Source organism: Labrus mixtus, chromosome 23, assembly GCF_963584025.1.
Source record: "Labrus mixtus chromosome 23, fLabMix1.1, whole genome shotgun sequence".
Lineage (NCBI taxonomy): Eukaryota > Metazoa > Chordata > Actinopteri > Labriformes > Labridae > Labrus > Labrus mixtus.
Window position 1 is genome coordinate 6,709,481 of NC_083634.1, and position 20,579 is coordinate 6,730,059.

The 20,579-nt window shown below is 42.7% G+C and overlaps 1 protein-coding gene across 8 annotated transcripts in view; it reads left to right on the forward strand.

Annotated features, from left to right (window-relative positions):
- The window catches only part of ehbp1l1a (EH domain binding protein 1-like 1a), a 35,502-nt gene extending 16,792 nt beyond the window's left edge, over positions 1-18,710 (forward strand). For 3 of the 8 annotated variants that reach the window (XM_061031499.1, XM_061031501.1, XM_061031502.1), the window contains 18 exons: positions 48-3,404; positions 3,486-3,551; positions 4,747-7,643; positions 7,731-7,785; positions 8,015-8,218; positions 8,436-8,963; positions 9,383-11,698; positions 11,926-12,034; positions 12,265-12,431; positions 12,878-12,926; positions 13,620-14,120; positions 14,202-14,251; positions 15,448-15,502; positions 15,592-15,703; positions 15,838-15,937; positions 16,466-16,539; positions 16,731-16,845; positions 17,116-18,710. In XM_061031499.1, the coding sequence (XP_060887482.1) occupies positions 48-3,404; positions 3,486-3,551; positions 4,747-7,643; positions 7,731-7,785; positions 8,015-8,218; positions 8,436-8,963; positions 9,383-11,698; positions 11,926-12,034; positions 12,265-12,431; positions 12,878-12,926; positions 13,620-14,120; positions 14,202-14,251; positions 15,448-15,502; positions 15,592-15,703; positions 15,838-15,937; positions 16,466-16,539; positions 16,731-16,845; positions 17,116-17,209 (10,849 nt within the window). In that variant the 3' untranslated portion in view covers positions 17,210-18,710. Of the gene's footprint in view, positions 1-47; positions 3,405-3,485; positions 3,552-4,746; positions 7,644-7,730; positions 7,786-8,014; positions 8,219-8,435; positions 8,964-9,382; positions 11,699-11,925; positions 12,035-12,264; positions 12,432-12,877; positions 12,927-13,619; positions 14,121-14,201; positions 14,254-15,447; positions 15,503-15,591; positions 15,704-15,837; positions 15,938-16,465; positions 16,540-16,730; positions 16,846-17,115 lie in introns of all 8 variants that reach the window. The other 5 variants (XM_061031500.1, XM_061031503.1, XM_061031505.1 and 2 more) reach the window with 5 other exon arrangements.
- The last annotated feature ends 1,869 nt before the right edge of the window (positions 18,711-20,579 follow it).

The following is a 20,579-nucleotide window of genomic DNA, read 5'->3' on the forward strand; positions in this document are numbered from 1 at the left end:
ACATGAGTCTTATTGTTCTGACATCAGTCTTTGGTGTACTCCTTCAGAAATGAGAACAGTTCATCTCGTCCCAGAGAGGCCAACTCTGCTTTTCTGCCAATGGTGATGAACACAAAAACTGAAGTTCAGTTTGGACAACAGTCCATTGTGAAAACCCCACAGAGTGAAAAGCCCCAAGGTGACACTAAAGAAATTTGCCCTACTATTCCAATACTCAGTATCGAAGAGCAAACACTGTGCAGCACATCTGCCTCTGACCAAGCCCCTCCAAGATTGGACGCTCATCTAAGGTATTCCTCAGCACAGAAGACCATGTCTGACCATTCATCAGAAGTGAGAGAAGGAGCTAAAGTGAAAGTTGAATTGTCTGTCACAAAAAGTGTTGATATGCATGGTTCAGATCAAGAACATTGTTTGGAAAAAGAGAGAACTGGAAATGCGTCCTGGTCTTTTGATAAGAAACAATTGTGTGAAAGGGATGGGAGAATTACACAGGAACTTGTGTTACCAAGCTCTGCAGTCAGCATTGAGGAAAAGTGTGCATACAAATCTAAGCTGGAACTTGGTCAGTTGTCTCCAAGAGGGAGAGCTGTTTCTCAATTACCTTCCACTGTAAAGCCTGAACCTCAGGTCGAAGGAACTGTCAGAGTACAGAGTATGATTACGTTTCAGTCAAGTTGCCCACAATTTTCTAAGATTCCTGGTGTTCCATCATTCGATGAATCTCAACTTTTAGATTGGCCTACCAAATGGAGCTCACCTTTTCAAATGTTACCAAGCAAGAGATTTCCTTTACTCCTGAAATCAGGTTATTTTACTTCACTTTATACAGGTGGAAAAGAAATTGCTAAAATGGTTGACTTAACCCCATCCTGCTCCAGGTCTGCCAGTATTCCTGGATTTCCTTCTGCTTTGAAGCGCGAGCCAAATATGACCTACCTTTTACCTACATGTCCCAGAGTTTGTAAAATTCCGGGATTAGCTTCTTCTGAAACAGTGATGGGCTATGACATGAGTGTTTGGGACAGGTGTTCTCTGTGGAAGTTACCGTTGCAGACAAAAGAATTTGTTTTGGACATGTCTTGTATTGAGGCACTGGTAGGCAGTGATCCTAATATCATTAAAGCCATGGTTTCCATGTTGCCAACGTGTTCTACAAAGGTCAGGGTGCCAGGGTTTCCTTCTGTGCCACTGCAGGAGGCTCCAAGTACTCCGAGTATGGCAAGTCTTCTCCCTACATGCCCCAAACAGACAACAATTGCAGGTATGCCGTTTAAAGAAGTTGTTATGGCAAATTATGACGGCTGGCATTTTGCAGGGAAATTAATCACAGATAGACAAGTTGAAAAGTCATACCGGGACAAAGAACATATAAAACAAATGATGGATATGATATCATCTTCTGCCTTGAAGGCAACCATTCCTAGTTTTACCCCCCAAAGAGAAATATTCTGTTCAGTAACAATGTCACCCTTGTGTCCTGTGAGAACTTGCATTTGGGGGATTCCCACAAGACCCCAGAAAGTGATACCCAGCATTGTAAGTCTGATGCCTATGTGTCCTAAACAGTCCAAAACTCCCGGTTTGCCATCACATGACCAAAACTTGTCAAATGACATAGATTGGCCTGCCTTAGGAAAATTAATCAATAAGATACCAGAAAAGAAAACACAAGCCTACATTGTTCAGTGGATACCAAAAGCCACAGGAACCGTTCACAATATGGTAGATATGTTGTTAAGCTGCCCACAAAAAGCCCAAGTTTGTGGCATACCCTCTGCTCCACAAAAAGAGCCCAGTATGGTAAATATAATTCCCTCGTTCCCCAAGCATAGTGGAGTCCCAGGTTTACCTTCAAAGATTGACTTAAAACTTTGCAATGAATGGTTTTCTTTTAAAAGTTTGCAGTTGGAAAACCAATTTATAAAAAGGAAAGTGGAGTCCCTGACTACAGGTCTGTCATTTGATAAGAAGTCTGCTGAAATGATGAATGCGTTATCACCCTCCTGCCCTGATATTTCTAGTGTGCCTGGGTTTCCTTCTCTTTTGACAACCCCATTACCTGATGATCCAGCTATAATGATCGTAACGCCATGTTGTACCAAGGAATCAAGAGTTCCTGGATTACCACTTAGACACAGGACCTTATTGCCCCACTGCCCTCACACAGCATGTTTGAGTGGCTTTCCATCAGAGCTATGTCAGATGTTGGAACATTTACCAAGTATGGTCAGCCTGCTGCCTATGTGTCCAAGACAATCTAGGGTTTGTGGAATAGCTTCCAGATTCCACAATGACTCTGATGAAGCAGAATGGAGTGATTGGAATGAGTGGCCATTTACAAATCAAAGGAGACTGCCACTAGTACATGACCTGATGAAGACATATTTAAAAGAAAAGGTACTGGTTAGAATTATGATTTCAATGTTGCCGCCCTGTCCCAAACACTCTCTTATTCATGGAATACCCTCAAAGGTAGAACAGAGACCAGTGAAGTCTTTGTTGAAAGAGGCTCCCAGCATGTTGAAATATTTTGCTAGTTTCCCAGAACACAGTAAAATCCCAGGTTTACCTGCAAAGAATAAGGGAAAAGAATATGATTGCTGGAATTTAGAAGGGATTGTAATTTGGGAAAAACCAGTTCACAGAAGGTATGTAGTTATTCAGCAAGATTTCACTGTTCAGGAAATGTCGATTAGGGAGATAGAAATAATGTTGAGCATGCTTCCATCATGTCCAAGACAAGCCCTAAACCCTGGATTTCCATCTGCTCCACGACCCCAAGATGGTGACGCCATCATGGACAAAAATCCAGTCATGGCACAGTTGCTGCCATGTTGCCCAACACAGTCAAGTGTTATTGGTTTGCCTTCCAGAGTGTCATTTGATTCTGAACCCAAAGAAATGGGTTGGCCAGAGGCAATTGCTAAACATGGTGCTCCTCAGAAAGATAAAATGAAGGAATTCTCTCGTCCAAACATTTCTCTCAGTACTGGCCCCTCATCGTTGACACCATCGGATGTAGAGTGGCTTGCAAATATGGTGCATATTGTACCATCTTGCCCAGAGGAAGCTTCTGTTTATGGGGCTCCATCGATACACCATTCAGGACAGGTTTGCTCAGACAAATCACCTCCTTCACTGAAGTCTGGAACAAAAGCAGTTGAAAAGGAAAGAGAAAACCTGACAGGTCAACAGCTGTCAAATTCAGCAAGCCTACTGAATCAGCCATCCTCTAGAGTTATTAAAATTGGGACGCTATTGGATGAAGCTAGCCCAATCACCTTAGATCTTGACACAAAGAAAGTACCATTTGATGTATGCTCATCTTCGGAGATGCATAGAGATGAACAGGCCTCATGGATACCGATTGAAGCTGAAGAAACAGCAGTTCTAGAAAAAGGGTGAGTGAGTTGGAGAGTCTGAGTTTTCTCTGCATTGTCAGAGGTGAATTTTTTTTTAAATGCTTTTCAACTCTGTTTCAGAAACTTGCATTGCAGTTTGTGGCACTCAGTCCCGGACATGCCACTAATCTTGAGTGTTAGGAAGAGGTGGGTTGTTTAATTTGCACATTGATGCATTTTCATAAATAATGCATTTGCATCTAACTGACTAATTTATGGCACCATTTGCATTTTTAGTGTGTGCCATACTTAGCGTATACTGGAGTTATTTTGTGGATGACCAAATTTGAACAGGTTTTATCACTAATGCTTGGCCGTTTCTCTGCCTGTTGGGTCAAAAGGATTCTCCAGAAATATATTTATCATTGTACAAGAAGGGATATACGCAGTCTGCTGTTGTCACTGTGGAGAACAATGGTTTCACACTTTGTCAGTGGAGTTGTGTAATGTCTCTGTACTGCATACAGTATAATATACTGTATGCTATGACACTGTGGATTAAGGCTGTGAGATACTCTGAGAGTAAGTGTGACAGAGGGTAGTACCTTTGTTCTGTGTTTGTCAATTTGAGCTAAGTGTAATGAAGTGTTGCATGGTTCTATTTATAATGTCCTCTTAAGGTAGCATCATTCTTGCTCATAGTTCAATGGTGGTGCTTCTGCTACTGAATCAAAAGGGTTACCATAGAGAAACAAAACACCTGAAATACACAACCACAAGTCAGTCTGGAAATCCAAGAGTATTAATAAATAATTAAAAATTGTAATAAGGAACCAATACACAAAGATTCTTAATGCAGTCTGACCACTACACAAACACTCATTCTAAAAGTCAAACATTAAAACATGTCTTTACATATATATCTGGAAGTATTAACTTGGAAAGAAACATTTGATTTTCAGAGAAGTTCTTTGTACAACTAAACATTTGAGCAGTACCCAAGGAGAAAGTTTTCTCTTTAAAATGTTCTTTAACCAAGAAACAATACTGGTTTTACAGCAGTTTGAGTAAACCTTGGTAAAGAATATGGTGTGAGGTTGTGTTTGCAGGAGTGCACGTTATTGGCATTAGTAGTGGTTTATTCTTATACTGACTGAAGAAAGTTTGGTGTGAAAAGCATTTGTTGAAATTGCATGGATTTGCATTTCATTGCATGTGGAAATTATTTTGTGGAGCAAAGATAATCTGTCTAATTGAAGTACACTGCACATGCTTTCTAAAGAATTTGGCTGTAGGTATTTGGAATTGCAGTGGTAACTATGGGAACATCGCCAATATTAATAATTTTTTGGTATTTCATAAGTAAACACTGGGTATAACTTTGTATTTACCTCCTTTTTAGACCTGTTGCTGATATGGCAGAACTCCCATCCCACACCCAAATAAATAACACTGAGCAGCAGTTACAAGAATACCCCACCAACAGAACCACAGTATGGGAGGAGCTACCTAAGGCAACACCAGTAAAATATCCTACAGACAAGTCTATACTATGGGAGGAGCTACCAAAGGTGTCTATAGAGTTAAACAAATCAGTGGAGGGAATTAAAACTTTAAAAGAAATGGTCAGGATGGTCCCACCGTTATCTGATGCTGCAATCACTACAGGTCAACCTGCAATGTCAGAAAAAACGGATGAAATAAACACGAAGACTGAAGCTGGAATGGCAGATCTGTTGCCTGAATGCCCAAATGAATGCCCAACATTCATGGACAGTGAATTGAGCTGGGATAAGAGCAGGAATAAGCCAATAAAGGATAATGAAGTTAAAGATGCTCTTTGTTTCAAAGGACATGTAGATCTAGTGGAACATGAGATGGATAAAAAGAAATTCTTATCTAGTGAACAACTTGTTTCATACAATGCAAACCCTTTGTTTTGTCAGTCCACTTTTTCGGACATCTGTCCCAGTTTGACAAACATCCCTGGCATGCCATCGAAATTATCAGTAAAAAAAGACAATCAATTGTTTATAGATCAAAAGCCGATCTGGGAGAAGCAATCAAATAATAAGGAAGTTTTACAGCTTTGTGCATCAAAAGACGATGAAAAGAACAAGAAGGAAATGGTTTTACTGGTACCATCTTGCCCCAGTGAAGCCAGAAATCCAGGGTTCCCATCTGTACCACAAAACAGTCAAGGGCCAAGTATGTTTTATTTGAGTCCTTGTTGTCCAACTGTATCTGTTATACCTGGTTCACCATCTATTTGTGAAGCCAATATCAGATCATGGGAATCACAGCAGGAACCATTTTTAGAGAGGAAATTACAAAGCGAACCTGCTGTCATGACAGTGTCACTAAGGGAGAAGAATAATGAAAGTAAACCAATGGGAGTTTTGGTAGGGACTTGCCCAAAACATTCTTGCATAACAGGCATCCCCTCGATTCCCCAAACTCCTGTATCACATCTGGAATCAGGTATGATGAGCCTTTTGAGCCCTTGTCCTAAAACTTCTGAACCTGAAGCCAATATAATGGAAAACATGGTCAGTCTATTAAACTTGTGCTCAAAAATGTCACAAATACCAGGATTCCCATCTTCTGATAACTCAAGAGAGTGGACAACCAACAGGGAGCAACTATGTGCACCAAGAAGACAAGGAAGGCAGGTGTCATTGATTGGCAAATGTCATAGAGATAAGACAGCAATAAAAGCAATGGTGTCTCTCGTACCATCCTGTCCAAAAGAAGCACGGACATCAGGATTTCCTTCTTGTCCAAATCCCGAAACTGTTTATTTTGGACCAAGTATTATCAGTCTTTTTACAATGTGCTCCCAAGTTTCCAAAATATCTGGATTCCCATCAGTTGATTTGGATAATAGTCTGGGATGGGTTACAGAAAAAGATTCTTTGCTGAAAAAGAAACCAAAGACAGGGATCATATTTGACACATTAAATGATAACAAAAAGATAATGAGGAATATGATTTCCTGCGTCCCATCCTGTCCTAAAGTGTCAAGTATTCCTGGTTTCCCATCTATTCCAAATCCCCAAAGTGTTTATTATGGCCTTAGTGTTGTCAGCCTCCTTCCTTTGTGCCCTCTAACTTCTCACATCCCTGGATTTTCATCAGTTGAAGAGAAAAAGCAAGAGGGATGGGCTGCTGAACTTGGTTCAATTGTGCACAGACCACAAAAGAAAATTCAGTTTAGTATTTACAACTGGCCAATGAGCATAGACAAACCAAACACAATGTTTTCATTGGTTCCTTCTTGCCCAAGAGCGTCACAAATTACAGGCATCCCATCTGTCCCCCGATACAATATGTTGAGTCTTGTACCTGTTTGCCCCAAAGTATCCAGCTTTCCTGGATTATCATCCTTTGAAGGTGCCTCAGAACTCCACTGGCTTTTTGATCCACACAGTTGTTGTGCTAAGCCATCGAAGGAGACAGTTTTTATGATACACAGTTTTGATCAAGACTTAAAAACTGTGAAGAAAATGTTGGCCTTTGCACCATCTTGCCCAGAAGCTTCCAGGATCCCTGGGTTTCCCTCTGCACCTCAAACTAAATCCAAGGTTGAACCCAATATGATAAGTTTTGTACCTTGCTGCTCCAGCGCATCGAATCTTCGAGGATTTGCATCCATGACAACAATCCCAAGCACATGGTTACTGCATGAAACGGAAACAATCTCAATGAAGCATCAAGAGAAGAGGGCAGAAATGCTTGTGCCACACTTTAGACAGGACCAGGTTTATTATTATAAGCTAAAAAGCATGGTGACATTAGTGACATCCTGCCCAAAAGAGGCCAGAGTAAATGGCTTGCCCTCTGCTCAAGTGTTAAACAGACCACCAAACATCGTCAGCTTATACACAACTGCTCCATGTGTTTCATGCATTCAAGGTTTCCCATCAGCAAGGATGCTTAGCTATGAAAGTACAGATAAACAAACTCAGCTAACACACAGCAAGTCCCTGTTTGAGAAACTGAAGATTGAGAGGATTTCTCTTTTTGATAACATTGGAGCAAAACTTGAACATGGACAAGAAGAACTGAAGTACATGGTAGCAATGGCTCCTTCATGTCCACATTTGACTGGGAGTCCTGGATTTCCCAGCATTTCACAACTGATTCCATCTCAGAAAGAAACAATGACCAACCCACTCCCTTGTTCTTCTGAGGAGCATTCATGTCAAGAACTGCCTCATGCAAAGTCGACACAGTCAAACCTCAAAGATGCAAGAAGTGATAGTGTTCCTTCCACACACAGCAAAGCTCTTGCATACGGTGAGACATTGTTAAGATTTAAGATGTATTCATCTTTCTTTACCTTGTTTCTATTTGTGTATTTTACTATATTTGCTTCTATGACAGAGGGCAAATTTGAAGGTGAAGCAACGCTAAACGTAGACCTTTGTGTAGATGACGGGTAAGTGGAAGAGCCTGTTGCTTTAGCATTGTTTGCTGTGAGAGTGACCAGTGTAGTGCTTGCCTACCATTGGACTGTTTGGACCAATGAACAGTAGCCTTTGAAACTTGACAATACTTTACAATGCAAATCTTTGAATCCCTTTGGAAGGCTGATTATTAAACTTTTTATTGCATGGCTGTGTGACTGGTTTGAATCACATTGAAATCCTTTATATTTGGGTTCTCAGCAAACCCCAAGAAGAGAGGAAAGCAAAAGACGAAGCCCAAACACTGATTAAGCCGCTGCATGCATCAGAGCCGGTGAGAGTGTTGGGTTGGGAAGTATTGGAGGCAGAGGGAACACTGACAGAAAAACAGGCATCTTCTTTGGCGGCAAAAGAGGAAGACAGCTCAGGATTAGTAAAGGCTATTGTAGGTGTTTTCCACAAAGGGTAAGTGACCTTGATCTCAAATAAATGTTGTGAAGCATGCAACAGTGCATCATTTATTAGAGTCCGTTTGTCATGGTTCATCATTTGTGTCAATGTTTGGCATCATGTAAAAACTGGACTTCATTTGCATGAGAAGTGATTCTAATAGTCACTGGTTTCCTCAATCAGCTACATATCCACTAAAACCATTGTTTCTGCATGGTTCCATGTCTCACAGTTATGAAACAGTAGCATCTATTTTGGGGCCATCTACCTCTACTGTAGCTGAAGTGGATCACCAACACAAGGCTGTCCCCTCGGTTGATCTAAAAGATACAACACTGATGCCATCAGATGTGTTTCTTCCTGAATGCACAGACAACGGTACTCCGATAGAGAAAATAGAGGCCCCGTTTGAAGACAATCAAAACATTGAAAATCCAACAATTGCCGAGCCATACATGTTGGACTTGGAAGGTGATCAGTCTGCGTCTCTGTTACCAATCACTGACAACGATGATGGATTTTTGAAAAATGCAAACATGAAGAAATGGCCCCCGCTGACGGAGGCAGATATCACTGAAATCTCAAAGGACGATGGTGAACAAGTAGAGGAACAAGACATCAGTATTGATCAAACAACAGAGAATTCCCTGACAGAGCAGGATTCTGTTCAAAAATCAAGAGACATTGAAAGTTTGTTAGTAAGGCACCAGACTGAGACAGAACAGCCTGACGTTAAAACAGTGTCACAGCTGGATGAAGGGTGAGTGCTGGAGTACATTGACCCGGTGTTTGGTTGCATGGTGTGGAAGTGTACATGTCCCTCATTCTTGGTGATAACTTGTTTTGCTTTTGAGCTTTACTACTCTGAAGGTTGTGATGGTTATTTATTTGTAATAGCTGTAAGGTATTGCGATGTGGAGTGGTTATATTGTTGTTTTGAACCGGGGTTAACTTTGTCACCGTATCCTTGATGTGCTGCTTTGTTGTTCATGTGAGAGTCTGCATGAGAAAAGTCAAGAAGACAGTTTGAAATGTATGGTTTTGTTTTGCGTATGCAATAAGCTGAGTTGCTGTCTCGTTGGTTGAGAAGAAGTTGGTTGAAGATATGGTGCATGGTATAACTATATGACAAAGCAAAAAAAGATCCAATTCTGAAGCTTTTCATTTCTTTTTCTTAAGCACCCAACAAATGAGCATGGAAGAAATTGTTGCCACACCCCTGCAGCCCTCATCAAATGATTCACTGGCAGTTCCTGATGTACATAGGGAGATACTCATGGAGAAAACTGCTGATTTGAAGGACATTAGTCCAGTTGGCCCACAAGCTGACATAGTTGTCCCAAAGCGAGGCAGAAGACCAAAGAGAAAAGTGCAAGAACCTCCACAGAAATTCAGTGATCAAGAAAGACACACTGCTCCAGTACGACCACTCAGAAGGAAGGATAGTTTAACACCAGACCGGAAACAAAATACTAACAGCGTCTTGGGCAAGAATATCCCTGAAGTTATTCCTTTGGAGGCTGTGAGGAAAGATGCTTCTGCTGAGACAGTTGCCACACAATCAGCCATTTCCACATCTTGCAGCATGAAGAAAGAAGAACAAGACAGTACAATTCTTCTAGGTGTTCCTCAAAACGATCACGTCGGAGAAAGTCCCATTACTCAAGTAAAACAAGATGGAGCGGACCATAGACAAGCTACAGAGACTGAACCTGTGATTACATCCGTAGATGAAGTCCCTCCTCATCATGGAAAAAGAAGAGATGGTAGTTTTCCGCCTGATACTCCACAAAGAACTGCCCCTTGCAAGCCTCAGAGGAGAAAAGACAGATCCAGCAGAGATTCATCCATTCCAAAAGCTCCAGACCAACAAGATTTAAATGCCCAAATGACCTCTGCTCCAAAAAGTCCTGATCCTGTTCCTACTCAACCTTGTGAGCAAAACCCAGAAGCTCACGGAATAAAGAACATTGGCAAACTTTTTCAAAATGCTGCCGAAATTATTCCTTCAGGACAAGTTGAAACCAAAGACCTAACACCTACCAGTTCTTTTGGGAGTGGAGACACAGAATTGGTCATCTCAAAGGACAAAGAAAAGATACATTGTTCATTGGAAAGCACCTCTGTCCAGGACTCTTCTAACGCCAGTCCTTCCTTGGAAATAAAAGAATGTGAGAGTGTCACCAAAATGCAAGAGCCGGAGATCTTTCCTGTTGAGCAAACTACTTCTCTCTCAATCATCAAGAAGATACGTCTTCCACAACGTGGCAAGAGATTGCCTTCAAGAAAGTCTGGCAAAAACAACTTTGAAAAGGAAAATATAGAACAAAAATTAAATGTTACAAATGAGGAGTCTGTAAAACCAACCCAGATTGTCGACGATGCTATTGGTCATACAGAAGAAGAGAAGCAGACAACTATATCTAAAGACACATCTGTTGAAACGATCAACATCACAACCTCTAAGAAAGCTGAGGATACATTAGAGAAAGCAGATGCAGAGAGTAACAAAGATATAACTCTTCAAATCCCAAAGCCTCGTGCTAGAAAACGTCTCAGTGGCTCTTTCCCTGAAAACATTACAGCTATAGAGAGCACTTCTAAGGCTACCCTTGGCGGCAGCGGTCCTCCATCCTTTTCCTCAAACTCTCGGAGTGATGAACCTTCTACGTCTCCTGAAGAAGTGGCTCCTGTAAAGTTGAGAAGCAGAAAACGCGTTGAGAGCAGTGGGAAAGTCAAAGAAGAAGCATCAAGCTTACCTGTACCAAAACCTCGAGTAAAGAAGCGTCTGAGTGGCTCGTTCCCAGATGACACTACGGTTTCTGGTCCCTGCCCATCAGACACAGCAACTGACAACATTGGTCAGGAATCAGTTCAACATAATGAACAGTCAGGGTTGCTTGTTCCGTTGCCTCGGACAAAGAAACGTCTCAGTGCAACTTATTCAGATAGCACACCACCCGTAGACAATTTCTTCCCCCCAGAAATAGAATCGTCCCAAAAATCTCAGGCGGAAACATCTGTCCTTAGCAAGGAACCGAAGGAAGGTTCAACATCGATGGATTCAAGCGTGGTCTCTGTAGGCGATTTTGTCACAGTCCAAGGAGAAGATGATGCAACGTCAGAGCTGGAACGAGAAGTTCTGGCAGCAATGAGAGAAGAGTTTCCACATGCAGATTCTGTTGAAGATACGGCAAAGGCACTGGAAGAAATCATTGAAGGCTGGACCTTTACAGATAAACCTGTTGTTGCAGACAAACTTGCTGTTGGGGCGATGTCGGAGCTGGCTGACATGGAACAAGTCCTGGGAGCAGAGGTTGACAGGTCCTTGGCTTCCACTGTTGCATCTTCTCCAGATGACTGGCTGCATGTAGGGGCTGATAAAGATGGTGAACACGTGGAAACAACCTCGAGGAAGGAATTGAGAGATGAAGAGTTGGACTTTGGCTTTGTGTCAGTAGAAGTAGCTGCTGGTTGTTTAGAGGAACAACAAAGGTAAGGTTAGTCTGATCACATGAAGGTGTGGGGAGTGAGTTCATAACAGTGATATGTGTGTTTCACATCATCATATCGACAAAAATAAACTCTAATTTCATTGTATTTCTAACCGTTTAACCTGTGTGGTTTTTTTTTATCAACAAGTGTTTCGTCGTCTTGACATGTTTTCAAAGAAGTGTTTTTAGTTTATTCCCAACTTAGCTTGTGTTTTTGTGTCTTTCCAGGAAAACTGAGCACACAGACGAATCTTCAGGACAACCTGCAGGCCTTCATCAAAAAACAGAACCAACAACACCTCAGAAAACACCTGCAGAGGGAGCCGCCTCGTCAGATGTATGTAAAACGCACTTCTTCACTTGTATTTACAAAGAGAAATAGAAGCTGAAATGAAAGAAACTTGTTGGTGTTGTTCATGGTTCATGCAGTGGGCGGGGCTTCACCCCTGCTCTTACACAGACGGAGCTCAGCAGAGCCGAGGAGAGACAGAGGGTTGATCATGACTGCTCTCGTTGTATTGCTCACTACAATCAGTCCCTTATAAAGTTTATGTGTGTGTTCTGCAGAATTTTACCGCGAGTCCAAGCCTGGTGACATCCAGTCACTCTCTGCTACAGTGGTGTCAGGAGGTCACACAGGGTCACAAGGGAGTAAAGATCACCAACTTCAGCACATCCTGGAGGAACGGCTTCGCCTTCTGCGCCATCTTACATCACTTCCACCCAGAACAGATGTAAGAAAAACGTTAAATAGGCTGTTTTGTAAACCGTCTACTACACTAGTAGTTTGTACTGATTGGTCCAAAAATGCAATATGTGAACAAATGTGAAGGGCTTGGGTGTCTCTGGCTTTCTCGCTCCATGTCCTATTGATTACGGTGAGAAGGCAGACTCAGAGGGCAGAACAAACACCTAGCTGTGGGAGTGTCACCCACCTGGGGGAGGGGTTACTGCCCTTTGTGATGTCATGAAGGGAAAATCTCCAAACGGCCTGTTTGAGCACACATTTTCTGAAAAGTGGAGCAGGCAAAAGACGGAGAGGATGAACTTTTCTCATCATTGGAGGGTTTATAGACTAGAGACACATATTAGAGTTAGAAAAACAGGGTGAAGTGGATTTTACAGAATATGGGACCTTTAAGTATTAACTCTGTTATTTTCTGTCTTTTTCTTTGTTTAGAAACTTTGAAATGCTGGACCCGTATGACATCAAGTCAAACAACAAAAAGGTAAATTATTAAAGAGTTTATTTCGTACGTTTATGAATGTGTATATAATAAATAAATATAAAGTTAGACTTGTTCAGCTTGCAGCAATGAAACCGACTTTAACGACTGTTTGGGGAAATGTTCTTGGCTAAAGTTCGTTATAACAGAAAGGATCCTTGCAGAGAGAGACCTTTTTGTTTCAGAGGAAGATGATTATTTAAACCCCAAACAGCTGTTACAAATCCCTCTCTGCAAACACACCACACTACTGCAATATATCCAAAACTCAGCTGCTCGTCTTCTCACTCACTCCTGCACCCGTGACCACATCACCCCCGTCCTTCATGACCTCCACTGGCTCCCCATCCCTCCCCCCCTACCTGTCTGAGCTCCTCCCCCCCACCTGTCTGAGCTCCCCCCCCCCCCCCACCTGTCTGAGCTCCTCCGACCCGCACGCTCAGGTCTGCTGACACAAACCTCCTGCCCCCCCCTGCAGGACAAACCACCAGTCCTGGGGGGACAGGACTAATTTATTTTTATTTTTAACCACCGTGCAGCCCTCTAACGATGCGTTGATCAGATTATTTGTTACCTGAATAAAAAGTTGGATCAAACATTAAAATGATGATTACTTTGCATTATTGTAATTTATGTTGTTTTAATGTGCTGGTGTATAATTCCTAATCTGACCCTACATCTCACGTCCTCCTGCAGGCGTTTGACGGCTTTGCTGAACTTGGTATTTCCCGTCTGATGGAGCCTTCAGACATGGACATGTTAGCCGTACCTGACCGTCTCATCGTCATGACCTACCTCAACCAGATCCGCACACATTTCACGGGCCAGCAGCTGAGCGTGCTGCACATCGACAAGGACAGCAGCGAGTCCAGCTACGCGGTCGCAGCGGACAGGGAGACCCCCGAGGACCCCGAGGCGACGGTGCGTTACTGCGCCCAGAGGCTGCAGGAGGAGGGGATCAGCCTGGAGGCTAATAGGACAGCAGGCATTGCAGAGGAGAGTCAAACCAGTACAGACGTGGTTCCTCCTCCGAGAACCAAACGGATGCAGGTCGCTGGGGCGCAGATACCTGTCGCACCACCCAGGACTCATTTCCTGTCCAAGTCAGCATTCTCTCATGTCAAAGACGCCGATCTGGTGAAGAAGAGGAGGTCACAGCGGCGAAGTGGATCACTGGACGAAGGAGAAATATCAGTGGTATGATCCGTTTTTCAGTTATTTTATTTAGAACATAAGTAAAACTTTCCCGTGAAATATAAAGAACTCTTCTGTCTGCAGGTCGTAGCAGGGGCGGAGGAAAGTGTAATCACCCGGAGAAAGTCAGAAACTGGTGAGTCTCTCCGTCAGAAACAGTTTCAGCTCAAACAGACATCAGCCTTTTTTAAAGGGCCGGCGCAGCAACACCTGCTGCAACAGCCTTTCCTGGTTTATTTATGAGTTCTCTTATTTTTCTTCCAAAGTGTTTATGCAGCTAACAATTTTAGGCACAAGTCAAGGTGAGGTTACAACTTCCACCCACGACCCAGGAACATCAAATCAAACACACTTAGCTCAAGATGGCGTCATAAAAAAACTCAGAGTTCAAACATAACGTTTACCTCCTAACTCAGCGGTAACATACATTTTGTAACTTTCTCAGTTTTCTAAAAGTCCTTAAGGCCCCGACACATCAAGGAGATCGTCAGCTGTCGGTCCTAGTTGGACTGTCGGCGAGTGGTTGTCACGACCTGTCGGCCTTTTTCCGGCCGATTGGACATGTTGAATCGGCATTGGTCAGCATCAGCGCGGTCGGTGAGAGGGATCTCTCTGATTGGCTGTTGGGAGGTTTAATTTCTCTCCAGCTCTCTGAGGTTCAGTAAAGCCCCTTGAGCATGCTGCTGTAGTCTCCATGCTTTCACCCATTAGTGCGGTTTCTCCTTATTTGTCTCCTCTTCTTTTCTTTTTCCACTAAAAGACCAAGGACTGACAACGCCAGCGCCATTTTCAACTTTTTATCAGACATTATTCTCCATTAGTATACTACCTATAATACGAGTGGTGAGCGACAGCGGTGTGGTCTTCTGATATCATAACAACGAACTATTGCCGCCGGCTGGCATGGAGAGTTATTTCCTCTCACTCATGAGCAGAACGTACGTGGTGGTTGGCCGTCGGCTGTAGTCTTTGCGGTGTGTTCAAGTGCAACTTTTTAACCAAGACGTGAGGCGACGCCACAGACGCCTTCGTCGCCACTAGTTCTTTGCCGCCTGGCATGTGTGTTAGGGCCTTTAAAGCTTTGTGACTGGGTGAAAGCATGAAGACTGAAGCTTCAAACACTTTTAACATGAGTACAATTACACAAGTCAGAGGGAAGCAGGTTCAGTACTGATCAAGCGGGAACCTCCGGTGTTGAAACATGAAGCCGATGGTGAAGTGCAAAATGCCGACGATTTAGTGTTTGAAGAGACAATGCAGGCCTTGCAGGTTTATTTTGAAATGTTTATTCCCCCAGTTCGTTAACACCAGCTGTTTATTTGATTTGTGTTGGTGTCACAGAGGGAACAGACGCCGTGGTCGAGGAGGGACGAGCAGAAGGCCAGGTCGGTTATCAGCTCATTCTTTCATTCTGTAACAGAGAGAGTCCGTCTGTACATCTGGAAGTGTTTCTGAATGAATGTAATGTATCCAGGACGCCAGTCAGTATGTGCTGAGTCAGATGGAAGCTCTGGAGGCCGAACAAAACCACATCGACAACAGAGCCGGGGTGGTGGAGAGGAAACTCCGACAGCTGCTGGAAACAGGTGACACGTTCAGAAATCAGGAAGTTGTTGGAGACAACAGGCAAAATAACGCTGTACTCTTTATGTTTAATGAAGTCAGAGAGACGAGGACTGACAGCGCGGGGATGTTTATGCTGATGTGGTTTGTGTTGCAGGAAGTGATAAGGTGGAGGAGGAGCGTCTGATCCAGGAATGGTTCACGCTGGTCAACAAGAAGAACGCTTTAATCAGGAGGCAGGACCAGCTGCAGCTGCTGTAAGACTTCTACACACACACACACACACACACACACACACACACACACACACACACACACACACACACTCACATGCACATAAACACACACAAAACCCCACACTCACACATGACACACAACCACAGACACACACACACAACCACACACACACACACTCACACACACACACACACACACACACACACACACACACACACACACACACAACCACAACCACATGCGCACACACACACACACACACACACACACACACACACACACACACACACACACACACACACACTTCTGTTACAGAGGAGGAGGGCGCCACCCTCTGGTGACTTTCTTTTGACAATAAATAATTAAAACATTTTCCCCATCAATGCATTTTTTTACATTTTATTTGCTGCTCTTTATGTAAATATAAAAACTGTAAAACATCAAAAACAAGATTATTTTTTTAGCTCTCCAAAGCTCTCAGCTGCTGCTCCTCCCTGAAACAAATCTCCTGCTGAAGTCTTGGTGTGATGCGTCTTTGTTTCTGACAGGCTGGAAGAAGAAGACCTGGAGAGAAGATTTGAGCTGTTAAACAAGGAGCTGAGGGACATGATGGCCATCGAAGGTAAGACGGTTGCCCCCCCCACTTTCCCCCACTGGCCTGCACTCACACTGCTCCAGGACTAACCGGGCCTGAGCACAGTTACCTCTTATACATAACGTCATGAAGCGTGCTCAGTTTACAAGACAGGAAACAAAAAAAAGGGACATGTCTTCCTCTCGTGTTTATTGAAATCTTTTGTCTCTTTGTTGCAGAGTGGCAGAAGACTCGGGATCATAAAGTCCGAGAGCAGCTGCTGCTGCAGGAGCTGGTTTCACTGGTGAACCAGAGAGACCAACTGGTGCACAACTTAGACGCCAAGGAGAGAGGGTCAGACACACACGACAATATTCACCATATTCATTATTTTGAAGATGTAGTGTCCCCGTGTTCTGCGGGTGTATGTGCTCGTCAGAGTGTGTGAACGAGACGTAGTTTGGAGACGTTTATGTTTTTATGAATTAAGATAAATGTTGGGGTTTTAGAGACAGATACGATTACTACATCAGTTGTCGGGATAGATGGATGGAAGTGACTCAGGTGACAGGTGAGTTTAGGTTCTCTCTGTTTCTGACTCTCGTCCTCTCTCCTCGTCCTCAGAGCTCTGGAGGAAGACGAGCGCCTGGAGCGAGGTCTGGAGCAGCGCCGGAGGAAGTACGCCAAACAGCAGAAAGAGAAGTGTGTGATGCAGTGATTTTATTAAAACTCCAGCATGCAAACTCTGAGCTTTTATAAAAGGAAGTGGGACTGAATTAAGGACAGGACATTCGTCTCCTCTCACCTTCTACCTGATGGAAGGAGAGGAAACGAGCATCCAGCAGGAAGTGGATGTTTTGTAAACAGTCCAAACTTGACAGGAAGTTCAGCTCTGAGAAATGTTACCCAACTTCTCCTCAGAGCCTGAGAGAGAGAGAGCTGTTTGTATCTTTTAACGGTTTGCTTTGCAGTGTGTGTGTGTTTTTATTTGTGACTTTAGTTACAAAGTGTGAATGTTCAGAGTGTTTGTGAACGTGTGTACGACTGACACGAGCCAAGCTGCCAAAAGAGAAAAGGAAACGAGGTTTGACCAGCTCAGCCTCCACCTGCTGAAAACCAAAATGTGGTGCCAGAAGACTCAGACGTACAAGGATCATGTTTCTCCTGATGACTGTTACTCATCTTAAGAGGGGGAGAAGTCCTCGAACTGATCGAACCTCCTGAAGCAACGTTTTTGATTCATCATAAAACAATCAATTGTCTATTTCTCTGCCTCCATGGGATTTGGTTACAAAGAAATTTAGTTATTTTTAAACCTGGGCCACATTTTAAAGATTTAGAGGTCAAATGACTCAAAACGTCTCCAGTAGATTCTCTCATCTGTCTGCAGCAGGTAAACAGATTGTAACGTCTGCAGCAGGTAAACAGACTGTAACGTCTGCAGCAGGTAAACAGGCTGTAACGTCTGTTTACCTGCAGACGTTGAGATCTTACCTAGTTTAGAAAGTTACCAGATAGACCCTTTGTTAAGGATCCGGTGAAGGAGAGGTTGTGGTTTTGGAAATAAAATAAAACATGTTAATGTCAGCCGTCGAGGAAAGGAAATATTTGAGCATGCAGTTTCTCACCTGAGAGGCCTTACTTTTAAAATGAGTTTTCCTGCTCACGTTTTGTGAGTTTCCCTTCTGTTCGCTCTTGTGTAGTTTGTTTAAGTTTTCAACGAAGCCACAAATGGGTTCATTTGGACGTGAGGGGAAGAACAGATTGTTGTGTTTGAGGTGTTAAAATGTTTACATCATATTTTATCTTCGCCGAGGAGACGACAGGACGAAGATGCAAATGGGAAATAAAGCCAAGGAAAGAAGCCATGCAGCAAGACTTTTTTTTAACTAACTTATAGCGTTTATTTAAAGTTTGACTTCAAGTTTTATTATTTATTCAAAATAAATACAGATATGAGGGAGAGATCAGTTACATCAGAACATTTTCTTTACACTCAGACGCCTTCAGTCATATGATCGCAGGCTTAAAGGAGCAGTATGTAACTGACACCTAGTGTTTAAAATGGGTACTGCAGTCCAAATTCTCGAAGAGAGCTGATAACTGGTCTCATATCTGGCAAATCGAGGGGCGTCCAAAACAGCTGTGTGGGGGTGCCTTAAAACCGCCTACCTTCTCTGGTCCAAACAAATCCAGATCATTCAGGACCAGAATCTAAAGTTAGAAGGAGTCATTGTTGTCAGAGAAGCCAGCACTTCAACATGATCATATAGTGAGATACCTTTATCATTTCAGTCTCTATACATCTCACTGATTTGATCTTTATTATGCTCATGCAAATATTTTTTTTCTGAACTGAGAAACTAAGATTTGCACGTTTCTTTATGATGAAGGCTCATTCTGTGTTCTCCTTATCTCAACATCATCGGACGCTTCTGTTGTTGTGTTTGCACTTCAGTACGGGATGTTCTGTCCCATTGCTGGACCTGAGAGGTTTTTATTTAATTTCATGTGATGTGTGGAAGTTTCTCATGTTGCTGTAAGCGTCTGTGAACGAGCTAACATGACAGATGTTCCTCTTGGTTTTTGTGTCACCTTCACATTGTTAAATATTTGTAAAATTTGGAAATGACTAAAGATTTGAACTCCTTTACCTTTGTCTCTCTGTTTTATTGAATCATATTGAACTGAATTTGTCTGTAATGTGAAGTCTTCTAGCTGCAGACGTCACGTCAGACTGAACAAACTTTCAGAAAAATGTAATATTTTTTGATTTTGTTAATAGTAGCTATCGTTTACATTTAGTAGTTGCACATTGCAACTTTATTGCAAATGTATTAGCTGTAACAGTAAGCAAATGTTTAACTCTAAATTATGCCAGGTGACTATATTAACGACGATACCAACATTTACCTGATGATCACCTGATGTTCTTCATCCTTTGAAGCACAAAGGAGCGCTGTGATACCTGGTAATCAACCATCAACCACTCAAAGACAGACTTACTTCTAGAGTCCATGTTTGTTGTTTTTTTAGGACCACAGATCTTGAATGTGTACATGTCGTCATCACGACTGCACAACTGGGAAGTACGATAGGATAGGAGGAGCACTTGAAGGCAGCACAAACTTGGCTTGTCTTGCCCTAAATATAGGGTAATAATAATAATAATAATAATAATACATTTTATTTATAAGCGCTTTTAAAAACTCAAAGACACTGTACAATAGTTAAAAACAGAAAGAACAGCACAGTAAGGACAGACTAACAGACATTGCAACATTACACACAAATCATAAAGATAACAACATAAAGGTAAACTACAGAAAACAGAAAATACATCACAATCATACATTAAAAGCTTGTTTAAAGAGGTGAGTTTTGATAAGTGATTTGAAAGTAGGAGGGTCGGTGCAGTGTTGAATATGTGTAGGGAGTGAGTTCCAGAGGGAGGGGGCAGCTATGGAGAAGGCTCTGTCCCCCCAGGTTCGTCGCTTGGTTCTAAGAGGGGGAGATAGGAGGTTGGCTTTTGAAGAACGGAGGCTGCGTGCAGGAGTGTGAAGGAGAGCCGTGAGGTAGGAGGGGGCCTGGTGGTTAAGGGCTTTATGTGTGAGGAGAAGGATTTTGAATTGGATACGGTAAGGGACAGGGAGCCAGTGGAGATTTTGCAGGACAGGGGTGATGTGTTCACGTGTTTGGGTGTGGGTGAGGAGGCGTGCAGCAGAGTTTTGGATGTATTGAAGTTTATTAAGGACTTTGGATGATGTGCCGAAAAGGATGCTGTTGCAATAGTTGAGTCTGGATGTGATGGGGTAGAAACAATTAACATAACTTCTGCTAGTATTCTATGAAGTGTTTCTGCTGTTCTTCATGATTATATTTTAAAAGTACAAACTTTTTGAAGTTTTCAATATTTATATATTTAGAATAATACTACTTTGGGGCGCCGGATAGCCTAGAGGTTATGTCGTGCACCCCATGTACAGAGGCCGAAGTCCTCATCGCAGTGGTCGTGGGTTTGAATCCGACCTCGGCCATTTTGGTGCGTTCCATTTGATCTCTGAAGTCAGAAATTCCATCCATGTTTC